The 21,785-nt window shown below is 44.0% G+C and overlaps 1 protein-coding gene and 1 long non-coding RNA gene across 3 annotated transcripts; one reads left to right on the forward strand and one right to left on the reverse strand.

The window, feature by feature from the left end:
* Positions 1-1,150: 1,150 nt before the first annotated feature.
* Positions 1,151-2,227, forward strand: LOC130536739 (uncharacterized). Of its 2 annotated transcripts, none has more exons than XR_008953459.1 (2): positions 1,151-1,361; positions 1,736-2,227. It is a non-coding gene; the product is annotated as an uncharacterized LOC130536739 (long non-coding RNA). The 2 variants fall into 2 exon arrangements; XR_008953458.1 differs by having other exon boundaries at positions 1,805-2,227.
* Positions 2,228-3,561: 1,334 nt separating this feature from the next.
* On the reverse strand, positions 3,562-20,409 carry rassf7a (Ras association domain family member 7a). The gene is made up of 6 exons (XM_057052869.1): positions 20,095-20,409; positions 8,486-8,674; positions 7,109-8,037; positions 5,033-5,207; positions 4,843-4,929; positions 3,562-3,830 (listed from the first exon to the last, which is right to left on the reverse strand). The coding sequence occupies exons 2-6, from the start codon at positions 8,586-8,588 to the stop codon at positions 3,799-3,801; spliced, it is 1,326 nt and encodes a 441-aa protein (XP_056908849.1). The 5' UTR covers positions 8,589-8,674; positions 20,095-20,409; the 3' UTR covers positions 3,562-3,798.
* Between the last annotated feature and the right edge of the window lie 1,376 nt (positions 20,410-21,785).

A 21,785-nucleotide genomic window follows, 5' to 3' on the forward strand; every position in this document is an offset into this window, starting at 1 on the left:
CATGAAACGGGTATTAGCGCCATCTAACGGCGACTTTGAGCTGTAATTTATGTTGCGTAATAAAGCGTAATCCAAATTCACTCCTTCGAGTCATGAGGTCATGTGTATCCTGGCTGGGACTAATCCGAACCGTCTAGAGAGATAAAGGTTCAGGAAAAGGTGTGATTTATCAACTGGTGGGCAAGAAGCAAAACAAGGGAGCACCTGTTGTTTACAGTGCTTTTGTACATCTATGAGGATGCGTCACGCCATTGGGACACGTTTTGGCTCCATATAAACACAAGCTGTTGACTCGTTTCAATTTAAATCTGGGCACTAATGTCTGCCAGAATGCGTGCTTTAATAATGTTACCGATTAAAGTCCAAATTTAAAATGTGATTATTAGATTGAGCGATTATTTTCAGGTCATAGCGGCTATCCGTGTTTCAGCCTTCAGCTCCCACCCAACTTCCATTGTCAGGAAATAAAATAACTCAATGTACCTAATGGCATAATTAATAATTCACGCTCATAATGTGAATTCTACTACTGTTGTGAATTTTAACTATACGTTTTATTTTCTAAATAAATATGTATTTGATACTCCGAAACGTCTTGCTGTTTTTTGAGGAGTCAAAAAGTCCAAAATCGTAAATTATTAAGTGTCCATCATCCTTCTCCCCGATGCATCCTTGGTACGTGCGCAGCCACACTCCGCTCATGGCAACACTGTACACAAGTAAGCCGAGTTGAACCACTTCTTTCTGCGTGGGTAGGGGTGTACTTTTCAAACACACGCAAATGACACCTTTTGCACATCTGTATTGCCACCCCTATCACACTTATATCGATTTATAATACAACAAGCCTCTATCGGACTGAAATTTGTTGTAATTAATCAATCAGGACCTGAAACTCTTTACACGATAATGGTTCGTTCCTAATGTACGACGTGCAGAACTGAACGCGCCGCACACCAACTATAACGCCGAGAAGCACCTAAATATGCTGTGTCAATAGAGCCCTCCTATTAATGATTTTGATTGGTGATTGAGGTTTGACTGACAGGTCGTTCGGCCACAACTCGGCCGCTCATTGGCTGTCGGCGGTGCCGGTTTCTCTTCTAATTTGCATAACCATGTCGGGTTGCAGATGCAGGGGAGTGGGCAGGGTAGGGGTAATGCAAGTGTACTCAACTTCTGCGTCGATAAATCCCGCACTGTACTCCTCTAATCCATTCAACTTTTATCTCACGCTGTGATTTTTATGGAAAAAGGAAAAAATATTAGGACTTCGACAGATGCCGGAGAAAGATTTCTTCGGGCAAAAAAGGAAAAAAAAGTCTTCTCTAAAAATGAACCTAAAGGGAAACTTCGGACTGGTAAGTAGCTCCTTTTATCAGCCATTACTCTTTATCCTCGATTGATGTTTTAAAATAGGCGACATGCAACTCTTAATTAATTGTTTACGGCTGATGGATACGCATCCCCTTTTTCAACTTTTATATCAGAATTTAGATTAAAAAGCGCACGTTTCCTTAAAATTCAGCGGGAAAATAGATGGTTGATTGAAAACCAGCGGTACATTTTTGGTCAGCTCGTTTAATGTCATTGTAAGTCGTATTTTACTATTAATAAAACAAGATGCTGAAATAAGGCTGATTTCTGAATAAATTTGCAAAGAAGACGTAGTCTTGGGTATGGATGTCTCCTCCATTAAGACCGCTTGTCTAAATCGCTCTTGTCTGCGTTACAGATTATTATTGCCTGTCATTCTATAAAATCTAAAAGCAGGTGAGCCACTGACTAACGCACATTGTGCCAGTTGACAGTTCCACTGTGCGTGTGACAGCGGCTAACCTGGTTTTGGGAACGCTTCTGGAAGAGGGGCCACAGCCGGACAGCGGTGGGGCAGTACTGGTGAACACGGGCCCTATCGGGCCTCCCTCTGCTGTTTAAGCTACTGTATCCGACTTCCTACTGTATATTCCCATACTGCCCCCTGAAATGGGGCCAGTATAGATTTGCACTGAAGCCCCGGCCCTCTATCGCCACCTAGTGTCTAAAGTTTTGGTGAGTTTCATTTTTGTTTCTATTTAGTGGTTCGCCTGATTTCCTTCATCACACACGCTGTCTCCAAATTCAAGAAGGTCTGCCACGCAACTTTCAGCACTAATAGCTGAGAATAAAAAGTATTTCAGTTTGTCACAACTTTTCACCTGAGAAGTAAAAGTTTCTACTCAAGTTACTTTTTGTCTTTTGCCTTCCTCGGCTTCCGTCAGTCTGTTTTCCACCCATCTGTGATGCCTCGTGACAGAGGCGTACAGTAGATAAGTGCGGTACGTCGGACTGGTTACACCATCATGAGGCCGTGCAGATGCTGTCACCCATATTAAACAGGTTTCTATGGAGGTTCCTGTGAGGTAAAGAGGTCAAGCGCTTGAAAAATACTTCCAATAAAGAGTTCCCAGAGGACAGAGTTCACGCAGAGTGTCGGAGAGAGAAAAAAAAATATCATCATAATCTGTTAATGGCCTGTTTTTCAGATTGAAGCAGCCTGGGCAGAAGCGAGCGGGTTGGGACATCTCTCGCTGTGCATGTTGTGCAACAGCAAAAGAATACGCACCATGCTTCAAACATTTATTTTCTACAGTTGCGATTTTTAGCTGGAACGTATTCGAAATGCTGAACGCGGCGTTGCGTCACCGTGTGGGCCTGCCCAGACAGTGGGAACCAAACAGATTGGAGCTTATCTAACCCCAGACAGACAGACAGCTTAAATCTTCCCACTATAATCCAATTCTACATAACTAACTATTAGATTGTATTGTTTAAACATGTACGCAGGGGTTCAGGACAGTGGCAATAACTGATTCTAACAGTCTGCTGAAACAGATAGGCATGGTTGGATTTCACCTTTGTGAACGGGCGCATGTTCAGGACGGTACCTGGCAGGCGACAACAGGTGAGATTATATATAGAAATCTGCAGGGTTCCAGCCGGGGGTCAGCAGACAGACTGGTGTGTGACAGGCTGCCCATTTGCTCTCAGGGGTAAGCAAACAGGAAACGGGTGGAGGCCCCACGTGTGAGGAGAAATTACATGTTATGGCTTGTCGTGCCAGGCTGCTTTCATTTATCGCGCACAGAAAAGCACAGGCAGGTGTTTTTGACAGCAGTAATAATAAAACTCGGTCGGCGGTCTCGGCAGTCAGACAGAATTCACCCTGGCGGCACTGCGAACGCACGAGGGCTTTTACTGCCCTATATCTCGTAAACGCGCTGCCTTAAACAGCCGGTATCAGCAGCGCAGCCAGGATGTTTGGTACGTTTACCTCCGCTGAGCGGAATGCACTTTATGAACTCCCAATCAGCCACCTGTGAGGAGCAGTTATAAAACAGCCAGACATGTGCACGGAGCACAGGCTTCCAGGGCCGCATGCATATTTCACCACACATTATATATTCATAATGCTCTTCACATGACACTTTCATCAGTGACGTTTGTAAACGTAAATGTACGCTGGCATTTTATTCATTTACTGCAAGATTGCAACAGGAAATCATTCAAAAACACATGATCTAAAACACAATTCACAATTTTATTATCATTAAATACACAGTCATTGTAATAATTGCTGGAATTAAAATGTTTCTAGATTATTTTACATTTCATACAGATACTTTGTAGTGTTTACAGTCGCAAAACTCATGATGGTAGATTAAATAATGAAGACGGTTACAGAGAGGGGTTAAATAGAAGGTGACGCTGACAGAACAGTGAACAGGCCAAGATTCCCTTGGCCCTGCGGTCCATGTTTTATCTCCATGACGACTCGCTGGATGTCAAGACTGCAAGAAACAAAAGAATAAGTGGGGATGGTGATCCCTATTGGGTGGACAACATTTTCAGCTGTTCCTGTAACGCGGACTGAGGAAGCAGCAGCCTTATAAGCGCACAAACACCACGCTGTAGACGGTAAGTAAAGAGCGCCCTCTGACCTGTCAGCACGACTGGGAACGTCACAGAAAAAATAATAAGTGCTAAAAGGAAGTGATACTGATAAGGAGAGTTGCTCCGCCCGGGACAGGTCAGATTCAGCAGAGATGACAGTGAAGTGAAAAGAAAAAAACAACCAACACCACTTCAAAGAAACCACAGCCCCGTCGGCCTACATCTGAAACGCGCTCCTTATTTTAGCGCAGAGCTTGACAAAAATAGCTGAATGCTCCGAAAATAAAACTTCACAGGACTTCTTGGAAGCTCCATTTCTCTGTAGTCAAACGAGGGCTGTGGCGTCACGCGGGAAGGGAGCGCGACAGTGCAATACATATTCAGAGCCCCGCGCTAAGGCTCCTGCTCTTTGGAAGTCAACGTCACCAAAGTACAAGGCATTGTGTAGACAGGCGCCACAGAAAAGGCAAACACATCGGTCCTAAATGTTTCCACGTCACAGTATAAAAACAGAGGCTACAATCAGAGTATCTGCTACAGTTGCTCTCAGTGTTGAAGGTAGGAAGGCCGCTCTGCATGACAGAGGGAGGGATGACGTGAAGGTATCCAGGTTAGTACAAAGAGCCGATGGTCGATTAAAGCTTACATAAGCAAATGGAAGTCAATCACGCAGAGGATCAGCAGGAAACGTTAGTCAGACGTTCAAAGGTAGAGAAGGAGGAAGAAACTGCCAAGAGGTAGCAAAGACCTTCACCGCACAGATGCTTCCACCACCCAACACCAAAAAACACCTGGAAGATTAAACCCAAAGAAGCCGGGGGAGAAAGTTTGGGGCCGGGGAGGGCGCTGGGACCAGGGGGTGGGCAAGGCGGGAGAGGAGCGAAGCGGCTGGGTCTCACACATACACACCCTCAGGGTTGAGACTGGACACGAGAGGGTTTTGAAGGTTGCGTGGGTGTCCGAGGAACTGCTTGGCAGTGGGGCGAGGCGGCGACTCTACAAAGAGGAATAGAGTTTATACATTAAACATCAACTATCCGATTATTTCAGCTGTTTTTTTTTAGAATGCAGACACATTCGGTAGATTTGCTTTCCACACCTCTGTTATTGTAGCCGTCCTGCAGGAGATGGGCCAGTTCTAACTGCTCCAGCTGCTCCTGAAGCCCCGTGCGTGAGTGGGTGTGTGCTGGCAGGACACCAGTCTGTTGAATAAACTGCTGCAGGTTGCACTGCCGCAGCTCCTTATTCAGCTCCTCCAGCTCCTCCTGTTTGACCTGAGATGGAACGAAACGTTGAGCAGCCAAGAAAAACAAAAGGAGAACGCACATGAGTCACTGAGATACATCAGACTGGCCTACTATTATTCCTTTTTTAAGTATATCTGAACCTTCAATGTTGATTGAACATCCAGAAGTTGCCATGTGGCTCATTTGTGGTCAAATGTAAAGTTGTGAATCAGATCATGGATGTTTTTTTTACAGCTGTAATAATAAAGAAAAATATTCATCACACTAAGAGGCTGTTATCTTCATTTCATATTTCTATATTACCTCCGCCAGGAGCTCCGGCCGGTAGCAAAACAACTAAAAACCTGAACAGATTTTAACAAAACTTTCAGAACATATTGATAATGGCCCAAGGAAGAGATGATTACATTTTGGTAACGTTATTTGACCTCATCATAAACCAACCTACTATGTTACATAACCTTTTATCTCTGCAGCCTAATACACTTTTCTCTTAGACTCCTGCTGTAAACCTTATAGCTTTTGGCCACAGGGGGGCAGCAGAGCCTTCACATTTAATCTCAGCATGTCGGCCTTTCTCACCCCATTCAAATGCCATGAAAACAAAAGGAAATTTTCTGACCAGATGCAAAGACCAAAGATGCCCTGCAGATTTGATGATTGAACATGTGCAGAGATCCTTTCTACTGGATCCTTAAACCGTCCAGATAAACACACAAGGCAGGATGTGCAACAGTGCACCATTACTAAGTGCAGAGTTACGTCAAACAGCTGTAGGGGACGCGGCAGCCCACTGGGACAATTCACACCTGCAGGTCTGCCTCCATTAGCAGAACGACAGCAACTCTATTCATCAGTAACAGTCAGAACAACTGACTGGCAGCGCCGCCCCTTCAGATTGACTGATACAAGTCACTCGTTCGCTGTCGTTGCCAGAACATTTCAAGGTCGTGCCAAGAAAAAAAAATTATTTCCAGAGAAAAACAACGTAAATAAGGTGCCAAACTGTCTCTGTGGTTATTTTTTGCTTGTATAAGCTCTGCAGCACACATTAACGGGATAACACGCATCATTCCTGAGTCTGAAGGAGTCACGTGGCAGGATGATTTATAATACATAACTGGCAAATTAATCATAACCCCGTCTCTCTCTCTCTTTCTTTCTGTTCAAGGGACTGGCTCAAATGAGCTCATCGTTAGGTTTTAATCAGTTTTACAACCATTTCAAACTCTCATGTCATTTATGACTGCCAGCCCAGGCCATGAAACACAATAGTCTTTCAGCCTGTCTAAAAATGTCAATAAAGATCATCTATTAAAAAACTTGAAGAAAAAAATCCACACATTTCCCTCACTTTCCTGGCTCGAAAAGTGGACCGTAAAAAACAAAAATCCTGTTTTTACAAAGTTTTAATGGTTAGGCTTTCAATGACACAGTCACATCTAGGACAACCACCAGAACTAAACAAACAAGCACACAGCACTGTAAAGCAGGATAAGCTCAGAAGACCCAATAAAAGAAGCTTTGCTCATCCAGATCAATTCCCTTTAATCCTTTTTTCCATAAGAGATTGTGTAGATTCTTGCATGGCAACATTAACACCATTGTAAACACAGTTTTAACACACAAAAAGATATGTGCTCAACAAGTTGATATATACTTGGAATAACAATAAAATGTATTACATTTGTACAAAGCTCATGCTTCCATTTGATCATAAATCATTGCATAATTTCACATTAAACCATGCTTTTAGTAATCTAAATGTCTGTAGTGAGGTGTGGTCTGCTTCACTGTGCAAGTAGGAGAGGGCTGTGTGTTTAGGGAAGGAGCTAGAAGAGTGTCTGTGCTACACCTCCTCAAATGATGGCGGCTGAGGTGATGTGATTTCACAGTCCTTTCTCCAGAACAGTGACCTCTCTCCTTACCTGCAGCAGAGATTCGGCCTTCCTTAGAGCCACGTCAGTCTCAGACCGCTGCTCCTCCAGATCCGTCCCATGAGCTTCCTGGTTCTTTAGCTCTGTTTTCACCTCATCCAGTGACTCCTGGGGGCGGGGGGCTTTCCCTTCGGCCTGGCTCTCACGTTGAATCTCCTGCTCTAGCTGAGCAGAGCGGACAGAGAACTCATGGAGTCTCCGTCCACAGTCATCTAGCTTGGCATGAAGCTCTCCTAGCTTCCTTCTCATTCCCCTTTCCTTCTCGGTCTCTGCCTGAAGCTCCTCTTCCCAGTATTGTTCATGGGCAAGCTCGGCTTGATTCTTCCTCAGTACTTGCTCCAGAGCGTCCAGATCTTCCTGGAAGTGGTCACTGGAGACTGGTGAAGGACACGGAGATGGGTGGGAACGCTCCAAGGACTGTGACTCCCTCTCTAGGGCGTCCATCTGGGCCTCAAATGCTTTCAGTCTCTCCTGCTGCTGAAGAACTTTTCTAAAGACTTCTTCTTTGGATGGTCCAACAGGCGGTGAGGGTGAGGGGGAGGACATATGAGAGGGGACAGGACTTGGAGAATGGGAAGGGGAAGCTCTTAGCTCCGGAGAGTCCCGAAGAGGTCTATTAGACTGATGGGCTGGGGTTCGAGGAGAGATGGATGGGCCCAGGTTGAAGGTGAGTGCTTTCTTGGGTTGGTTGCGTTTTAACAGCTCTGGCTCTGGATGTTTGGGCAGCAGAATGGGGGGCAGCTTGTCTTGTTTGGAACTGGGTCCATCGGTGGTGCTTGGACCAGTGCGGCGAAGGAAGAACTGAACTTCACTGCCATGTTGGCCCAGTTTGGCCAAAGACTCCAGGGGCTTCTCTGTAGCCAAGAGCTGTCTCTCTGTGTCCCTAAGACGCTGGATCAGGACATAACGACCCGTTTGACCTGGACATAGAGTTAGACAGAAGGTGAGGAAATGACAAATCTCAATAAAGGTCCTGTTAATACCACTCTCTATTCACTCTGTGTTTCTAAGACAGCAAACAAGATCAAGTTAGAGTTGCACAACATTTAAAAATTTTCATATAAACAGGAGTTTCCACAAGGACCTTGAAAATAGGACAAGCCCTCCCTAACGGCTAGGCAGCTAGCGCACTGAGGAAGGAGGAGAGGACTAAATGTAGGGATGTGTTGCAAAGCTTGAAGACACATGGATAAAAAGTCAAATCCCACCCAACAAAAGCCCCTGGCAAACCACAGGCTCTGATTGAGCCTGTGAGGAATAATACCTTCGATCCTGGGATGGAATGCTATTTGCTGGATCCTTTCCAAATTCATTTTCCGCAGTTTTACACACAGTGAAAAACAACAGGCGAGAGCTGGAGACACTCACCGATGGCCTGGGCCAGAGCAATGACCACGTCCTGGCAGGACGTCTCCTTGGACAGGCCGCAGACAACCCGCACGACTCCATCCACCCACACTTTGAGCTCCATCTGGGATGAGGCAGCGCGAGACGCTGTTCAAAATGGATGGCTTCAGAGGTCTTCAGTGGACTCAACAACACCACATGGCACTGACTCTGAAAGACAAGCAGCAGACATGTTAGTGGGACGCAAATGGGATTGAAAGCAGCGGGAGTCAAACACCAAAAGGCCTTTGTAGGTTATGATGTAATCTTAACCAACACTTGACACAATTTATTTTAAACCCACACCAAATACAGTGGAACCTTATTAGTGCCTGTCTTGTTGGTGAATAGCTTTCATTAAAACAGCTTTCATATTATTAATATGCTTTGCTGAGTAAGAGCATTGCTGAATTTTAAATTTCCAGAACAGTAGCCAAGGGGTCGAGCGGTGTAGCGTTTGTTAAGTTCCTGCTGGTTAGTTAAGAGACCTGGAGGTATCTGGTGGACCTTGGAGCATAAATGCCAATCTGTAACCCAATTAAACGCTCTGCTGCCCTCCTTCAAAGTCGTTATGATAGCTTACCGCCGAGGGGAACGGACAGGGAAAGTGGAGCAACTCAAGTGTGTCTGTGTTTGGGAGAGGGTATTTGTGTGGTAAAAATACACACAATCATGGCAGGGGTTACAACGTGTGTTTATGTGTGTGAGTGGGGGGGTGTTTTATCCCCCTCAGCAGGGCTGGAACTGGATCTCCTCGGGATTCAGAGCGATCAGCAGGTAGCACTTACGCGTGTCAAGGTAGCAGGTTTAACCTGATTTAATGTAATTCAGCGCTCATTCTGCTTGTTTGAACTTTTACAGCCAAGCTTCAAAACAAGGTAATAAAACGCTGCGGCACTTATTAAAAAAAACTAGAGCGCCTCGAGTGATAGAAGAAATATCCGTAGAACTTGGCACACACATGAAACTTTGTAGTATAGGTGCGGGAAAAGACGGGTCTTCACCCACATTCAGACAGATGGTGTTCTGCTTTTTGTCTGTCTCTCTGGTTCTCAATAGGAGGTCTTCAGCTCTGAACCACACTATTATCCTGCCCCGGCTCTGCTCCACTGGCTTCCTAAAGGGAGCCGCTTTGAGGAATGCACTGACTTCATCTACCAGCCGGAAGAATTCCTGCGTTTCTTAACAAAGCAGTCACCCCGCCCTGGTCCTCCTCAATGGCCTGGCTGCCCCGCACCAGCATTAGCCCACTGCTGTTTAGATGCCAAACACACACACGGCTGGAGAACAACAGGCGATCTGATGTGGCAACATCACGCAGAATCGACCCCATGCAGAGGAAATGTCGGGCCGGTTCAGAGCTCCGACCACGAAGAACGGTATCACAGGACTGCAAAATGAGCGCATTTTACAGACATTTCCTTCTGCTCCAGCAGAGAGCTGGTTTGAGAGAAACCTGATAAGCAAAGGGAGTGCTATTGATAACAAACTTAAATGATAGAAAAAGACAAAATGTCAATATGTCAACAAGGTATGCGGTGTTGCAACACATAATTAGGCTGAACTGGTTGAGGCAGAGTTGAAGTAGACAATTATTTACTCTCACTGTGAGGCTTTAAAAACAGGAAGGAGCTTTTTTTTAAAAAGAAATAACTGTGATGGAATGCTACACCACAGGAACTACTTCCCTTTAAGTAAAGGCATCTTCATACCTACAAGCAAGACAAATGAACACACAGTAACCTTCGCGGGGAATAAGGTCATGGAATTCATTGGTTTAAACTGCACACTTTATTTAATGGATATTTATCTTTACCTGTCCTGATTTGCATGTACAGGAGCATTATCATTAAACAAAACTTCCTGTAGGTGATGCTAAGTTCACATCCCTCCGGGCTCCTGAAAGGCGATCATCTGTACAAACTGGAAATAAACAAGTCCATGGGTCTAAGGTTTCTCCACATCCTCTTTGTCATAGAAAACAAACATCAGCAACAACCAGAACCTGGTTAACAACACAGCTCTGAAGTTCTCTCATAAACTTTCATGAAACAACCTTTATTCCAAACCATTTAAGTGGTCCAAATCTGTTATGGCCTCCACACTTGAGCCCAGACCCTTCAGACCACACCCTTAATACTCAGGTGACAAAAGCTAAAACCACATTCCAACTCTGTTACATCCACCGATACAGGAAAGCAGAGTTTCAGGTGAAACTCTAACCTCTCGTCAGGTTCAAGAGGAAAGTTTTCCATCACGCTGAATGCAGACACAGTCAGACCAGTCCTACGAGATGGACACTCAGCAAATGAGGAGAGAGAGAAAAATGAGGCGAAACTTCTGACAGGTGCGTGGATATAAAAAACTGGTGTCGTGCACTATTATGTCTCTCTAAATCTTTTTATCCCATCATCAGTCACCCATCCCATAAACCTATGTGGTTATTGCTGTGTATGATGATTACTGTATATTAGTTAACCTTTAATTCTGTAGCCTCTAAAAAAAGGCATTAATCTATGTGAGAAGAACAGCGGTGAGTGATGCATGTGCCATCATTGGGCGTAGTAAAAAACACTATCGCGTAAGTGAATCGGTCAAAGGGTGACCTACATGCTGTCATGGAGCAGCTGTACGAGCAAGCACCTGCATTACCATTTAAGCCTATCTTTATGACAGGTTGCCTTAGCTCAGAGTCATCGTAGCGCTATCTCTATAGCAGCAGAAGTCTAAGCAACAATGGCACGAGAATAGGGCAATTAGGGCAATCACGTGCCGCGCCAGATCTGTGCCGCAATAAACAATAAACCATTTAAACACAACACGTGAGGGGAAACATTTATCTTATCAGCATCGGTGGAGAAAACGTGGCCCTGTGGTGCCACAGTGTACACAACGAGTTAGAATATGCCTCTGCAGGACAATGAGCAGCGCAGTTAGAACGGCAGCCTCTGTGCCGCTGTAGTCCAGGTTTGGAGACAAACAGCCTGAAACACGTGTGGAGCCAGTAACGTGCTGGCACAGAGGGCCCCGGCTCATCCCAGCTGAGGAGAGACGACTGTTGTTCTGGTTTCACACCAAGCAGACAGACAGTGCTAATTCTTTGTTGCCCGTGCCATCACTGGGTCACCTGCTTGCCTCACCAAACTTTTTGTTGCTATTCTACAGTATTTTGATTCCCTCTTTTGTTATCACTTCTTGAATAACTTCCTGTGCCTCCTCATCCCGTGTTCCACAGTCTCCGCCCTGACAGCTGTATTTGCCTATATTAGTTTTTTGATGAGCAAACATCGATTTACATTTGCAATGACAGCATTTAATGTGAATGCTGGAATAGGAGCCACAATCATCAGGTTCTTCTGTAGCCTGCGGTCAGAAAGCAGGATGTGGATTAAAAAAATAAAAGATCCAAGATGATCTTGGAAGCATGGTTAATTCTAAGGGTTAGCAGTAAGTGATCTATAATATAACTGCAATACGCTGTAGCCAATTTCTAATTGTCATTATTTTGTCTGGGTGTGATAAAAAAACATAGAAGGCAGGTACAACTGTCTATATTTATGTATGATGCTATTATCTTATTTCATTAGTATGCAGCCACCAGTGCATGCTTGTGTGAAAAAGCACCTATGGTGGTTTTCCTACCCCAGAGGTTCTCAAGGTAAACCCATCCATCAACTGCTTATTCCTCACCAGGGTCACATGGGGGTGCTGGGGTCCATCAGCAGTGCCAGGGTGAGAGGTACTAATACACTCTGGACAGGTAATTGCATGGCAAACAGAATTCATTCACTAGTTCCAAATGAGGGAAAATTCAGAAATTCTAATCAAGTTTAACCCAAACATGAGAACATGCAAAGTCCAAACAGAAATTCCTGAGCTGGAATTGAATCATATTTCTCCTCTTCTGACATGCTGAGGACTCGGAGGGATTCAAACATCTGCTACTCCTCCATTGCAGAAAAAGCTGCAATGCAAAGAAAACCAAAATTGTTAATAATAAGAATATCTTTGTGGCTAACTGAAGGGTAAACAGACAGTGATGAAATTCATCTGCAAAAGCACGCTTGCTAGCAATATGCGGCAAGTTCAGACCAGCTGTTATCCAACTCGTACCCTCGACAAACATCCACACCGTAGCTGCTGTGTTTGTAATTGATGACTGAGCTGGGCCAAAGGCTTAGGTCTCCTTTATCTGAAGTAGGCTTCTATGTGGACAGTCACAATATGGCTATCACCTGTGGCTGTCACTACTACTACAGTCACACTGTGTAAAAAAGCACTTAGTGTGAATGTCCAGTCATCATGAATCACCAGTCACTCGCTTACTGACGGACAGACACTAATCTGGTGTGAACCACTGAAGAGACGGGAAGAAAAAAGCATTATGGGTACCTTTAGTCAAAAACTCCCTCCTTTAAAAGCCTTGAAAAGGGTTTATTTTTTAACAAGGGAATGGCGGAAATAGACACACACTTCTGAATTTTCACTGAAAAGCTTTCAAACGTATTGTGCCAGGATGGTTCAACCGCAGCCAGGCTGTTTGGTTCACAACCAGACTGGAGTTGAGTACATTTAAGACCAGGAATTTGCCCGTGCTGACTCATGATACAGCGGCTGATGGTGAGGGTGATGATGCAGGGTTGCACACAGCCCCATGAAGGCCAGGCAGAGCTGCCCTTGGCTGAGAGCGCCGTTGAGGATGAGCAGTCTGGCCGCCCACAGACCGAGCCTGTGATCACAGGAGCTCGGACTCTTGACTGCTCCACTCAAAAAGAATGTTGCTGATGGCACCCATGTGTAATTAAATCCCACAAACCTGACTCAGCAGCGCTTTCCAGGGAAGGAGCTGCTGCTCTGTTCCCAGAACACACTGTTAACATGTACACAAACACACACATCCAGAAGAAAATGCTGGATATGATCACTTGAGTAGGAACTGCTGAAAAAAGAAAAATAAACTACCTTATTAAACCTTTTCTTCTAAGTTTTGGCAGGTATACATCCAAGCACTTCCTGCGAGGATGCGCTGAGAATGACTACAGGAATGCTTCAGCCTGCGGTGTCACAGGTTTGAAGCTAATCTCATTACAAATTTAAGGGATGCTCCCACATCTCTTCACATCAATTATTCACTCAATTTTTTTTTGTCTTTTTTATTGCTTTCTTCCATTTTTGAAGGACCTCAAAATGAACCGCAAAAGAAAACATCAATGGTCTCAGTCAGGTTACTAAATGGAATTCACGTATAAAGCTTCCTTATTTTTTGAAAACACATCATTTTTTTGTTATATTATCAATCTGACACTGAGCGTGTGTTGTGAAAAAAGTTAAATTAATGTGGATTTAAAAAGAAAAAACAGAAATAGAGCAACAAAAAAGGCACAGGACAGGAAAAACAAGGTGGAAATTCTTGTCGGGGTTCAAAAGGTAATGTTACAACCAAAACACATGACTTCACCAACAGGATCCCAGGCGTGTCTGCTCTGTGAACGTCTTTGCAGATGAAAGCAGAGAATTCACGCTTGTTTCACCCTAAATATCCATCACGGGTCACAGACATGGCCAGTTCACAAGTCACTACTGTGGCTAATGTGATCCATCCACTGTGAATTTAGATTAGATTCAACGCTGAAACCAGAGACTGAAGCTCCCAACTGTGACAACCTTGAATGAAAAAGGGTGTATGGATTTCCATGTTACCTGATCGCTAAATGCCATCAGTGATGAAAAGTGTCAATTACAACTCAAATATTTACCCAGGGAGTTCCAACATATCTTGAGCAGATGGAAAGGGATGGTTTAGAACAGGAGTCTCCCATAACATCATTATGAACAACATAAACCAAATGATCATACACTACTCAGAATTTCAAATAAAAATGCTCAGTCATACAGGTTTTACATATCCTAATAGCCTGTGTATTGTTGGTGAAACGCGTCTCGATCAGCTAGCAAGTCGGCTAATGCAAACATAAAAATAACTAAGGTACGAGGACGAATATCAAAACCTCTCAGAAGTAAATGCATAAAGTTAAAAAGAGATGACTATCAAAGCAGTCAGACAGAGTGCAGCTCTTCCCTACAGCCATCAAGAAGATATTTCAAAGTATTTTATTTGGTAAAAACATTAAGGTGCAAAGGTTCACATGTGGCATAATTATAGCATCAGCAGCAACTGTGTTGTTGAAGGTGACATGTTTCAGTGTGTGCTGAACAGGATTCAATTTTTTTAAGGAGATTATTCGTATTTGAGTCCTGACAAGTGTTACCACAAAACTACTGAGGGTAGAACCCAGCCCTCTCCATCTAAAATAGTAAACGGTTGAATTGTGTTGCATGTGGATTATGAGGCTTGGGGTAGCCCTGATTTATGGTTTGATGGGGAGCCGTCACACAGACCACTCTCCTCCCTGTCATTACTCTAAGGCGGAGCGGCCGTCACACCTACCAGGACAGTGAGGAAGTACGGCTCCACAGTCAAGATGAGTGAGCAAAATGAAGGAGGCTCCTTTTATTTACGACCTATTCCCAGTACTGAAGGAGCACCTTTGTGACCAGGACAGTATATCTCTTTTAAGTGCCTCTTTACCTCAAAAATGATACCTTTCACAACGCTGACTCCAGATCACCGTGGTAATCTTTGGCATGGATACCTGTGAGAATAATGCCCATCACTGCCAACACTGCTGTTGCTGAGTTTACATATGAAAGATAAGACAATGCTGAAGTCCAGAGATGAATGAGGGGGAGGGATGATGGAAGTGAAACAAGACTCCAGAGACTCCGTGTTGAAAGGGGTAATACTGGAGAACAATCGGACTGATACCAACAACACAAGCGTGGATTAGATCCATTTCAACTGGAATGGAAATCAAACATTTGTCAGCAGTGTTGTACCCAACGCCTGATACTGTTTGCAAACAGGAGACGGTTACCGGAGGCTTGTCAAGCTACGGTAGCCCAGAAGATCCCGAAGCTTACTTTAAAAAACTAACCTTAACAAATTACCCTGGTGAAAATGACTGTAAACCCAACGACCTAACACCAGTGGTGGTTAAGGTTGGCCTTAGATTTGGTCCTGCTTCCCCCTATGTGTGGTGGTGATAGCCCATCCGTGTACGTTGTGCACACAGCTTCTTGATGTCTCTAAATGGGGCTATCCCACGGCACTGGGATGCGGCACTTGGCGCTGGTTAGAGCGCAGCTGCTATGACTTTAGTGTGGAATTTTTTTAAATGTAAAAAGCCTGGTGCATTTGTTTACTATTTGTTTTTGCCTGGCGAGTGACCAGAAATGCTTGAAATGTTGAGATCTGGCAGATGCCTCCAAAAGTCTCTGGTTAGTTGCTTTCTTGAATAAAAATGTGTCAAGGAACAGCTTGGATTTGGACATTTTTTAAATGAAATTCTTTTGTGAAACATGGCTGCTTTGGTATTAATAACTTGAATGTAGGCCTACTTGAAGTGAGCACTGCAACTGTGTATCGGATCGGTATCGTTAAGTATTTAGTATCGGGATCGGATCAGGAGCAAAAAAAAACAGATTTTGACTACCCTATTAGCACCATTCCTTTTAAGGGGCTGGTAGGTGATACCAATACTGGGATCAACCACCTGGATGTCTTCCTTTGCAGGTCACAGTCAGTGTTATTACAGTTTTAGGTGTTCTGCTTATGTCATCAAACAAAATGTTCTAAAATATTCTGCTCTTGTGTCAACACCCGAGTTTCTCTCACTCAAGTTTATTTAGCCAGGCCCATAAAACTCTGCTGATGAGTCAATCTGATGTCAAATAACCCATAAAGTTAGAACTTTAGAAAGAGATGATATGGAAGTTTGGATAATGGAGAAACAGCTGCTGAGGAACCTTGAGCTGCAAGAAGCCCTACAGTGTGAAAGCAAAAGAGATTTAATCTCTTTGTTTTGAAGACTTACCGTCTTACAGTCTGTTTGCAAAAAGGCTTTTATTTTCCAACAGCACTGTACAAACATCAGGAAATACATTTTAAAAGTGTGACACTACTAGCATAATGGTGGAGATATCCATACCATTTTATTGTCCTTTATGATCACAGCTGCACAATTTCACCAAATTTTGAGGCATTAGAGGAGATTCGGTCAATTAAACATTACACCTGGTTTAAAATGCCTCTGGAGCCCCCAGGAGCACCTGAAGAGTTGGACTGATGAAGGAACACATTAAATAATATACGTAGACTGTTAAGTGCAATGCTGCACCAGTGTGTGACTTAGATGTTCTGCTCACTATTCCGAGTCATTATTTTATCAGCGACAGAAAAGACGAGAGTAACATGACACAGACTTGACAAAGGTCTTTCTCTTTATCTCTACAACTGAAAAAGCAGGTACTTCAGCACATTTTCAAATATTCCAATGAGATTACATCATCTTTCAAAGAGCATAGATCTTTCAGAATGCCTGTTTTTACCAAATTATATGACTCTTAAACATAAATAACATGTTATGGGATAACCACGATTATTCTTGCAGATCTGATACCTTAAGATTAGTTTCTAGCAACATCCATCTTGTCTGTACCTCAAATCTGCCCTTTTATTGTTTGGTGACTGTGTGTTTTTGCTCTATTCCACTTGCTAAAGCACATTTACTTTCAACGACATATCTCACATAAATTCTCCCAGCAAGAATAATGAATCTGTCAAAACCACTTGTCTCTGCCCCTTTCCAGTATGTTGATTTAATATCTCCATTTCCCGAAGCAGACATTTTCTCTTTCCTGTTGGTGTCTTGACCCCCCATCCTGGCCCTGTTCCGGACCCCTGTCTGAGGCACAGATATTTACTGCCCAAAAAGCTCCATCTGCAGTCAACACGGTTGTCTGGGTGAGCACAAGAATAATCTGCTGCTCCCTCTTAAACACACACTCAAACTGAAGATGTGTACATAGTCACATGACAATCCCAGGTGAGTAGCCAAGATGTTTGCTGTGCTGCAATCACTATGCCCTGCAGAATTGACAGTCACAGATGGAGACAAACAGAACATGGACTAGGACCAAAAGCCCCGACCTCTGCCAGAGGGTTCACGCTGTTAAAAATGAAGGAAGATGGAACAACAAATCCAACATGTATGAAGGCTACAACTTTTCTGTAGCACAACAAGATTCAGTAGGATGAAACTGAGTCACCTGGACCTGCCAGGTGCGTTTTAGGAATGATCAGAAAATAACTTTTGGGAAAATGAAAGTCTTCTATGCTTGTCTCTGAGAAGCACAAAATAGCTTTCAGGTTTAGAATGCATCAGGTCACACGATCTAAAAGTGGAACTGCGATGAAATTCCTTCTCCCCTCCTTCCTCTCAGTAATTATATCCTCACAGCTGACACAATACGGGTCTGTCTTTTTCCTCTTTGCATACAACAGGTGAGGCCTGTGTGCTTGACGGTAAATCATATATCAGAATTACTGGCAACAAAAAGGAGAATTATAAAATCCTCGAAAAGAAAACAGATTGTTTGAAATGACTATGTAGATTTAAGTCCAGAGACAGCGGTCCAAGATGATGGAGCAGGGTGTATGAATGTGAAGCAAGGAGGACTGGATCAATCTTTTATCACTGCAGTGCTTTCATCCCTAATGGATCCGACAGGAGCAGAGCCCCGTACAACCTTCTATCACTCTCCGCAGGCAAGGGACACGCGCACGAGTAAAGAGACAGAACAAGCAACATGTGAGAATGTATAACAGCTATTAAGAGGGGTGGAGTGACCCCACCACCCATCTACGACTCCCAAAAATATTCTACAGGATGACACTAACGTTAGGCTCCAAGTCCATCTGTAAAAAGTTAAAGACACTCCGAATTGTAAGAGACTTCGCAGCACGTCTCCTCCTCACTTTCTGATGAGTCGGAACTATTATAACTCCAACAAAAATCTTCCTGTATCAGCATCTCTCTGTATTGAGAAACCCGTGCTTTAAATCATCCCAAAGTCATTATTGCTTGTGAGAAGCAGGAGCTCAGAATAAACAGTGTCCAAGTGTGTGTCAGCTCCATCCAAGAGTCTGCGTAAATTCACAAGTGTCCCACTCGCCATCAGAACCAATCAACAAACAGTGGTCGCTATGAATCATTGCAATGATGGAAGATCACACCTGCTAGCACTGAGAAAGGAGCCCATGACTGATCATGTCTAATGCACACTAGCAAACTGGACCGTGGGGGTCAAACGTGCCCAGACAAGGCACTGGCAGTGTAAGCCTACCTTAGGAAAAAAAAGACACACATCTATAGAACAGTTGAGTCCATCTGTGTATTCGAGCAGGGGAACAGCAGTAAAAATAACATTGCGATGAACAAGGCACAACTCTCAGAGGACACGAAGCTCTCTGCACTTTCAGCAGACTCTTGTGATAGAAAGTAAGAATTATCTAGGCAGTGAAGGAGCTGCAACTGACTGAGGGAGAGACAAGTAGTGCTAACTAAACACAGCAGAAAGACAGAAACCTCCTAATGTATTCAGGCTGCAGGCTGCTGCATTGTATTACCGCTGGCATGGTATTTTCAGGTTCTAATAAAGCGGATGTCCTTAAATACGGCAGCAATATTCAACATTAAATTCACTGCTTTTAAATAAATGAAGCAGTTGCTTTTGTAAAATTTAAAAAAATGAGTAGCTTCAGGACCTGACCCAGATAATTGACTTAAAGCAATATGTTTGATAAAGCTTTATCAAGTGGACTTACGGGAAAGAGACAGCATCTGCAATTAAAGTAAGGGAATGATTACAAATGTCTCCTTGTGCCACTCCGTCAGTCCCGGAAAGACAACAAATGAAGTGTAACTGTGCAACTCCAGCGGTCACGCTGAGCTAATAATCATCCACCAGAAGGGTTGCTTGGGGTGGGTCCAATCGATGGCCCTGATTGGATAACGAATACAGCTCGGTAATGAGCTCCAATCCCTGCTATCTGACACATACCATGCTGAGATAATAAATAAGATGCTACCCATGCATAACGATGAGTCAGTGTTTAAAAAGGCTCAGAATGCTTTGGCGCAACGAGCCTTTCAGACGTGCAGCACATTAACAGTTAAATGCAGCAGGCGCATGCAGTGAGCGAGCTGAACTGTGTCCATGCCTTGCATAAATTAATATTTAATCCTCGAGTGGTAGAAGGAGCAGCAGCTGTGGTGTGACGGCAGACCGGTGTAACAGAAAGCCTGCACTTGTCTTGCACTTTCCCCACAAAATTATGAACACAGAGGCTGTTAGCCCACTCACAGAGAGCGAGGATAAAGAAAAACAACAGAAAATAAGCGCAAGAAAGCAGGAGTGAAGTTTCGCCCAAACTAGTTGGGAGTCCTTTTGTCTCAGGTGTACTCAGGCGGTGGGTGTCAACAGGTATGTGGAGACACATCTCAATTCCCCACACAGGTAATGCTCCCCACTTGTCTCACAGTAAAACAAATAAAGAAACACAAGCTAATCTATTGATAATGACAGTTCTGCTTACACACACATGCTGGAGGACAGAGCGGGGCCACATTTTTAACTTCAGAGAAACTTCCCACACAATAAAAAGGCACCCAGACATCGCGCACACTCACCGGCTGAGAGGATCCTTGTCCCTATTACCTCGTCTGCTGTCTGCTTTTCTCCACTCGGTGAAATCCTCTACCTATGCCAGCGCAGCAGAGGTGGCTGTCCTGCTCGTGCGTGTGTCTAGGCAGAGCGAGTGTGTGTAAAGAACGGGCCGGTCCCGAGGAGGTCAGAGGCAGTCAGACGTGGTCGCGGAGAGATTTAAATGATCTCTTCGGTCTGTTTCGCTGCCTTCCTTGTGCTCTCTGCCTGAGGAATGCACTTCTCCTGGGTGTCCTCGTCACAGCTGGGATCTGACTGTTCTCTCTCTCTCTCTCTCTCTCTCTCCCTGTCAACACCCCTCCTCTTTCTCTCCCACACAGAAACACTCCCTCCCCAGTCACTTCTCTCCCTCTATCTCTATTCCCACCCTTTCTTGCTGCTCTGACAGATCAGGCACCTCCCCTTTTTGCAGGTAGTTGAAAGATCCGTCACTCTCTCCGTATCAATCCTCTCAACTTTTTCGCTTTATATTCTACATTCTTCGGTGTCATGGGAGGTGGCTTGTAGGAACACAGGGAAGGGATTCCAAACTCTATCCGTGCTTGCATATTTGCTTTTGAGGCTTTTCTATTTGTCTTTCTATAACCTCAGGCATCAAACATCCACCCTCTAGTCTGAAGTCATGATAACCACTGTGTACACAAATGAGCATGTCAGGTGATTCTGTTCCTTCTTTTCCTGGAATGAGGTCATCGTCCAGCACAGGTACAATAGTGTGTGTGTGAGTGTGTGTGTGTGTGTGTGTGTGTGTGTGTGTGTGTGTGTGTGTGTGTGTGTGTGTGCGTGCGTGCGTGCGTGCGTGCGTGTGTGTTTTCAATACGACAACGCCCTGTGGGAAATGACGAAAATGACACAAATCTGGGTCCAAAGAGCAACACATGCTCAAAACAAAGGATCGACTATAGAAACCACTCGGCAAACAATGGCACGATCCTGAATTGTTCCTGAATTTACAACCACCCCACAAAAGCACACACAAGCACACACGTGCACACACAGACACACACATACACACACACGCATAATTTCTTCATACGAAGTGGATGTCAATGCTGTACTGTCATTTTTTAACCAAATTGTGGCAAAATGACATACATTTTGTATCCCACATTCGCCATTAAATATAAGAAAACAAATGCCAAATATTAATTTGTCAAAATGGCTGGTTTTGAAGGCATCATCTACAATACTGAACATGTCAAACAACAATTTAGCAAAGAGTCTTCATTATTTGATCTTCATGCTTACCGTAATTTCCAGACTATAAGCCGCTACTTTTTCCTACACTTTAAACACTGCAGCTTATTCTACGGTGCGGCTTATTTATGTTTTTTTTGGTGGCACACTATCACAACTATTGTAAATCAGTCATTTTTACTAACCCTCATCAACATGGAAAATACTAGAAGAAAAGCATATGATTAGGTTAAAAGTGATCACTCTGGCGGTTGAAGAAGGAAATCGAGCTGCCGCGCGTAATCTTGGCATACATTACGGTAATCAATGGCGAGAAGGTGGAGTTAAAAGTTAAAAAATCCTGACGTGATAAAATTTGGATTTAAGGTCTCTGTATAAACATACAAGTGAAAAGAGTGGCTGTTGTTTCTTACCTGTCTGTTTGTCACTCGTCAGTGACTCGTCTCTTACGGTAATAAAA

This window comes from Takifugu flavidus, chromosome 13 (assembly GCF_003711565.1).
Source record: "Takifugu flavidus isolate HTHZ2018 chromosome 13, ASM371156v2, whole genome shotgun sequence".
Taxonomy (NCBI): domain Eukaryota; kingdom Metazoa; phylum Chordata; class Actinopteri; order Tetraodontiformes; family Tetraodontidae; genus Takifugu; species Takifugu flavidus.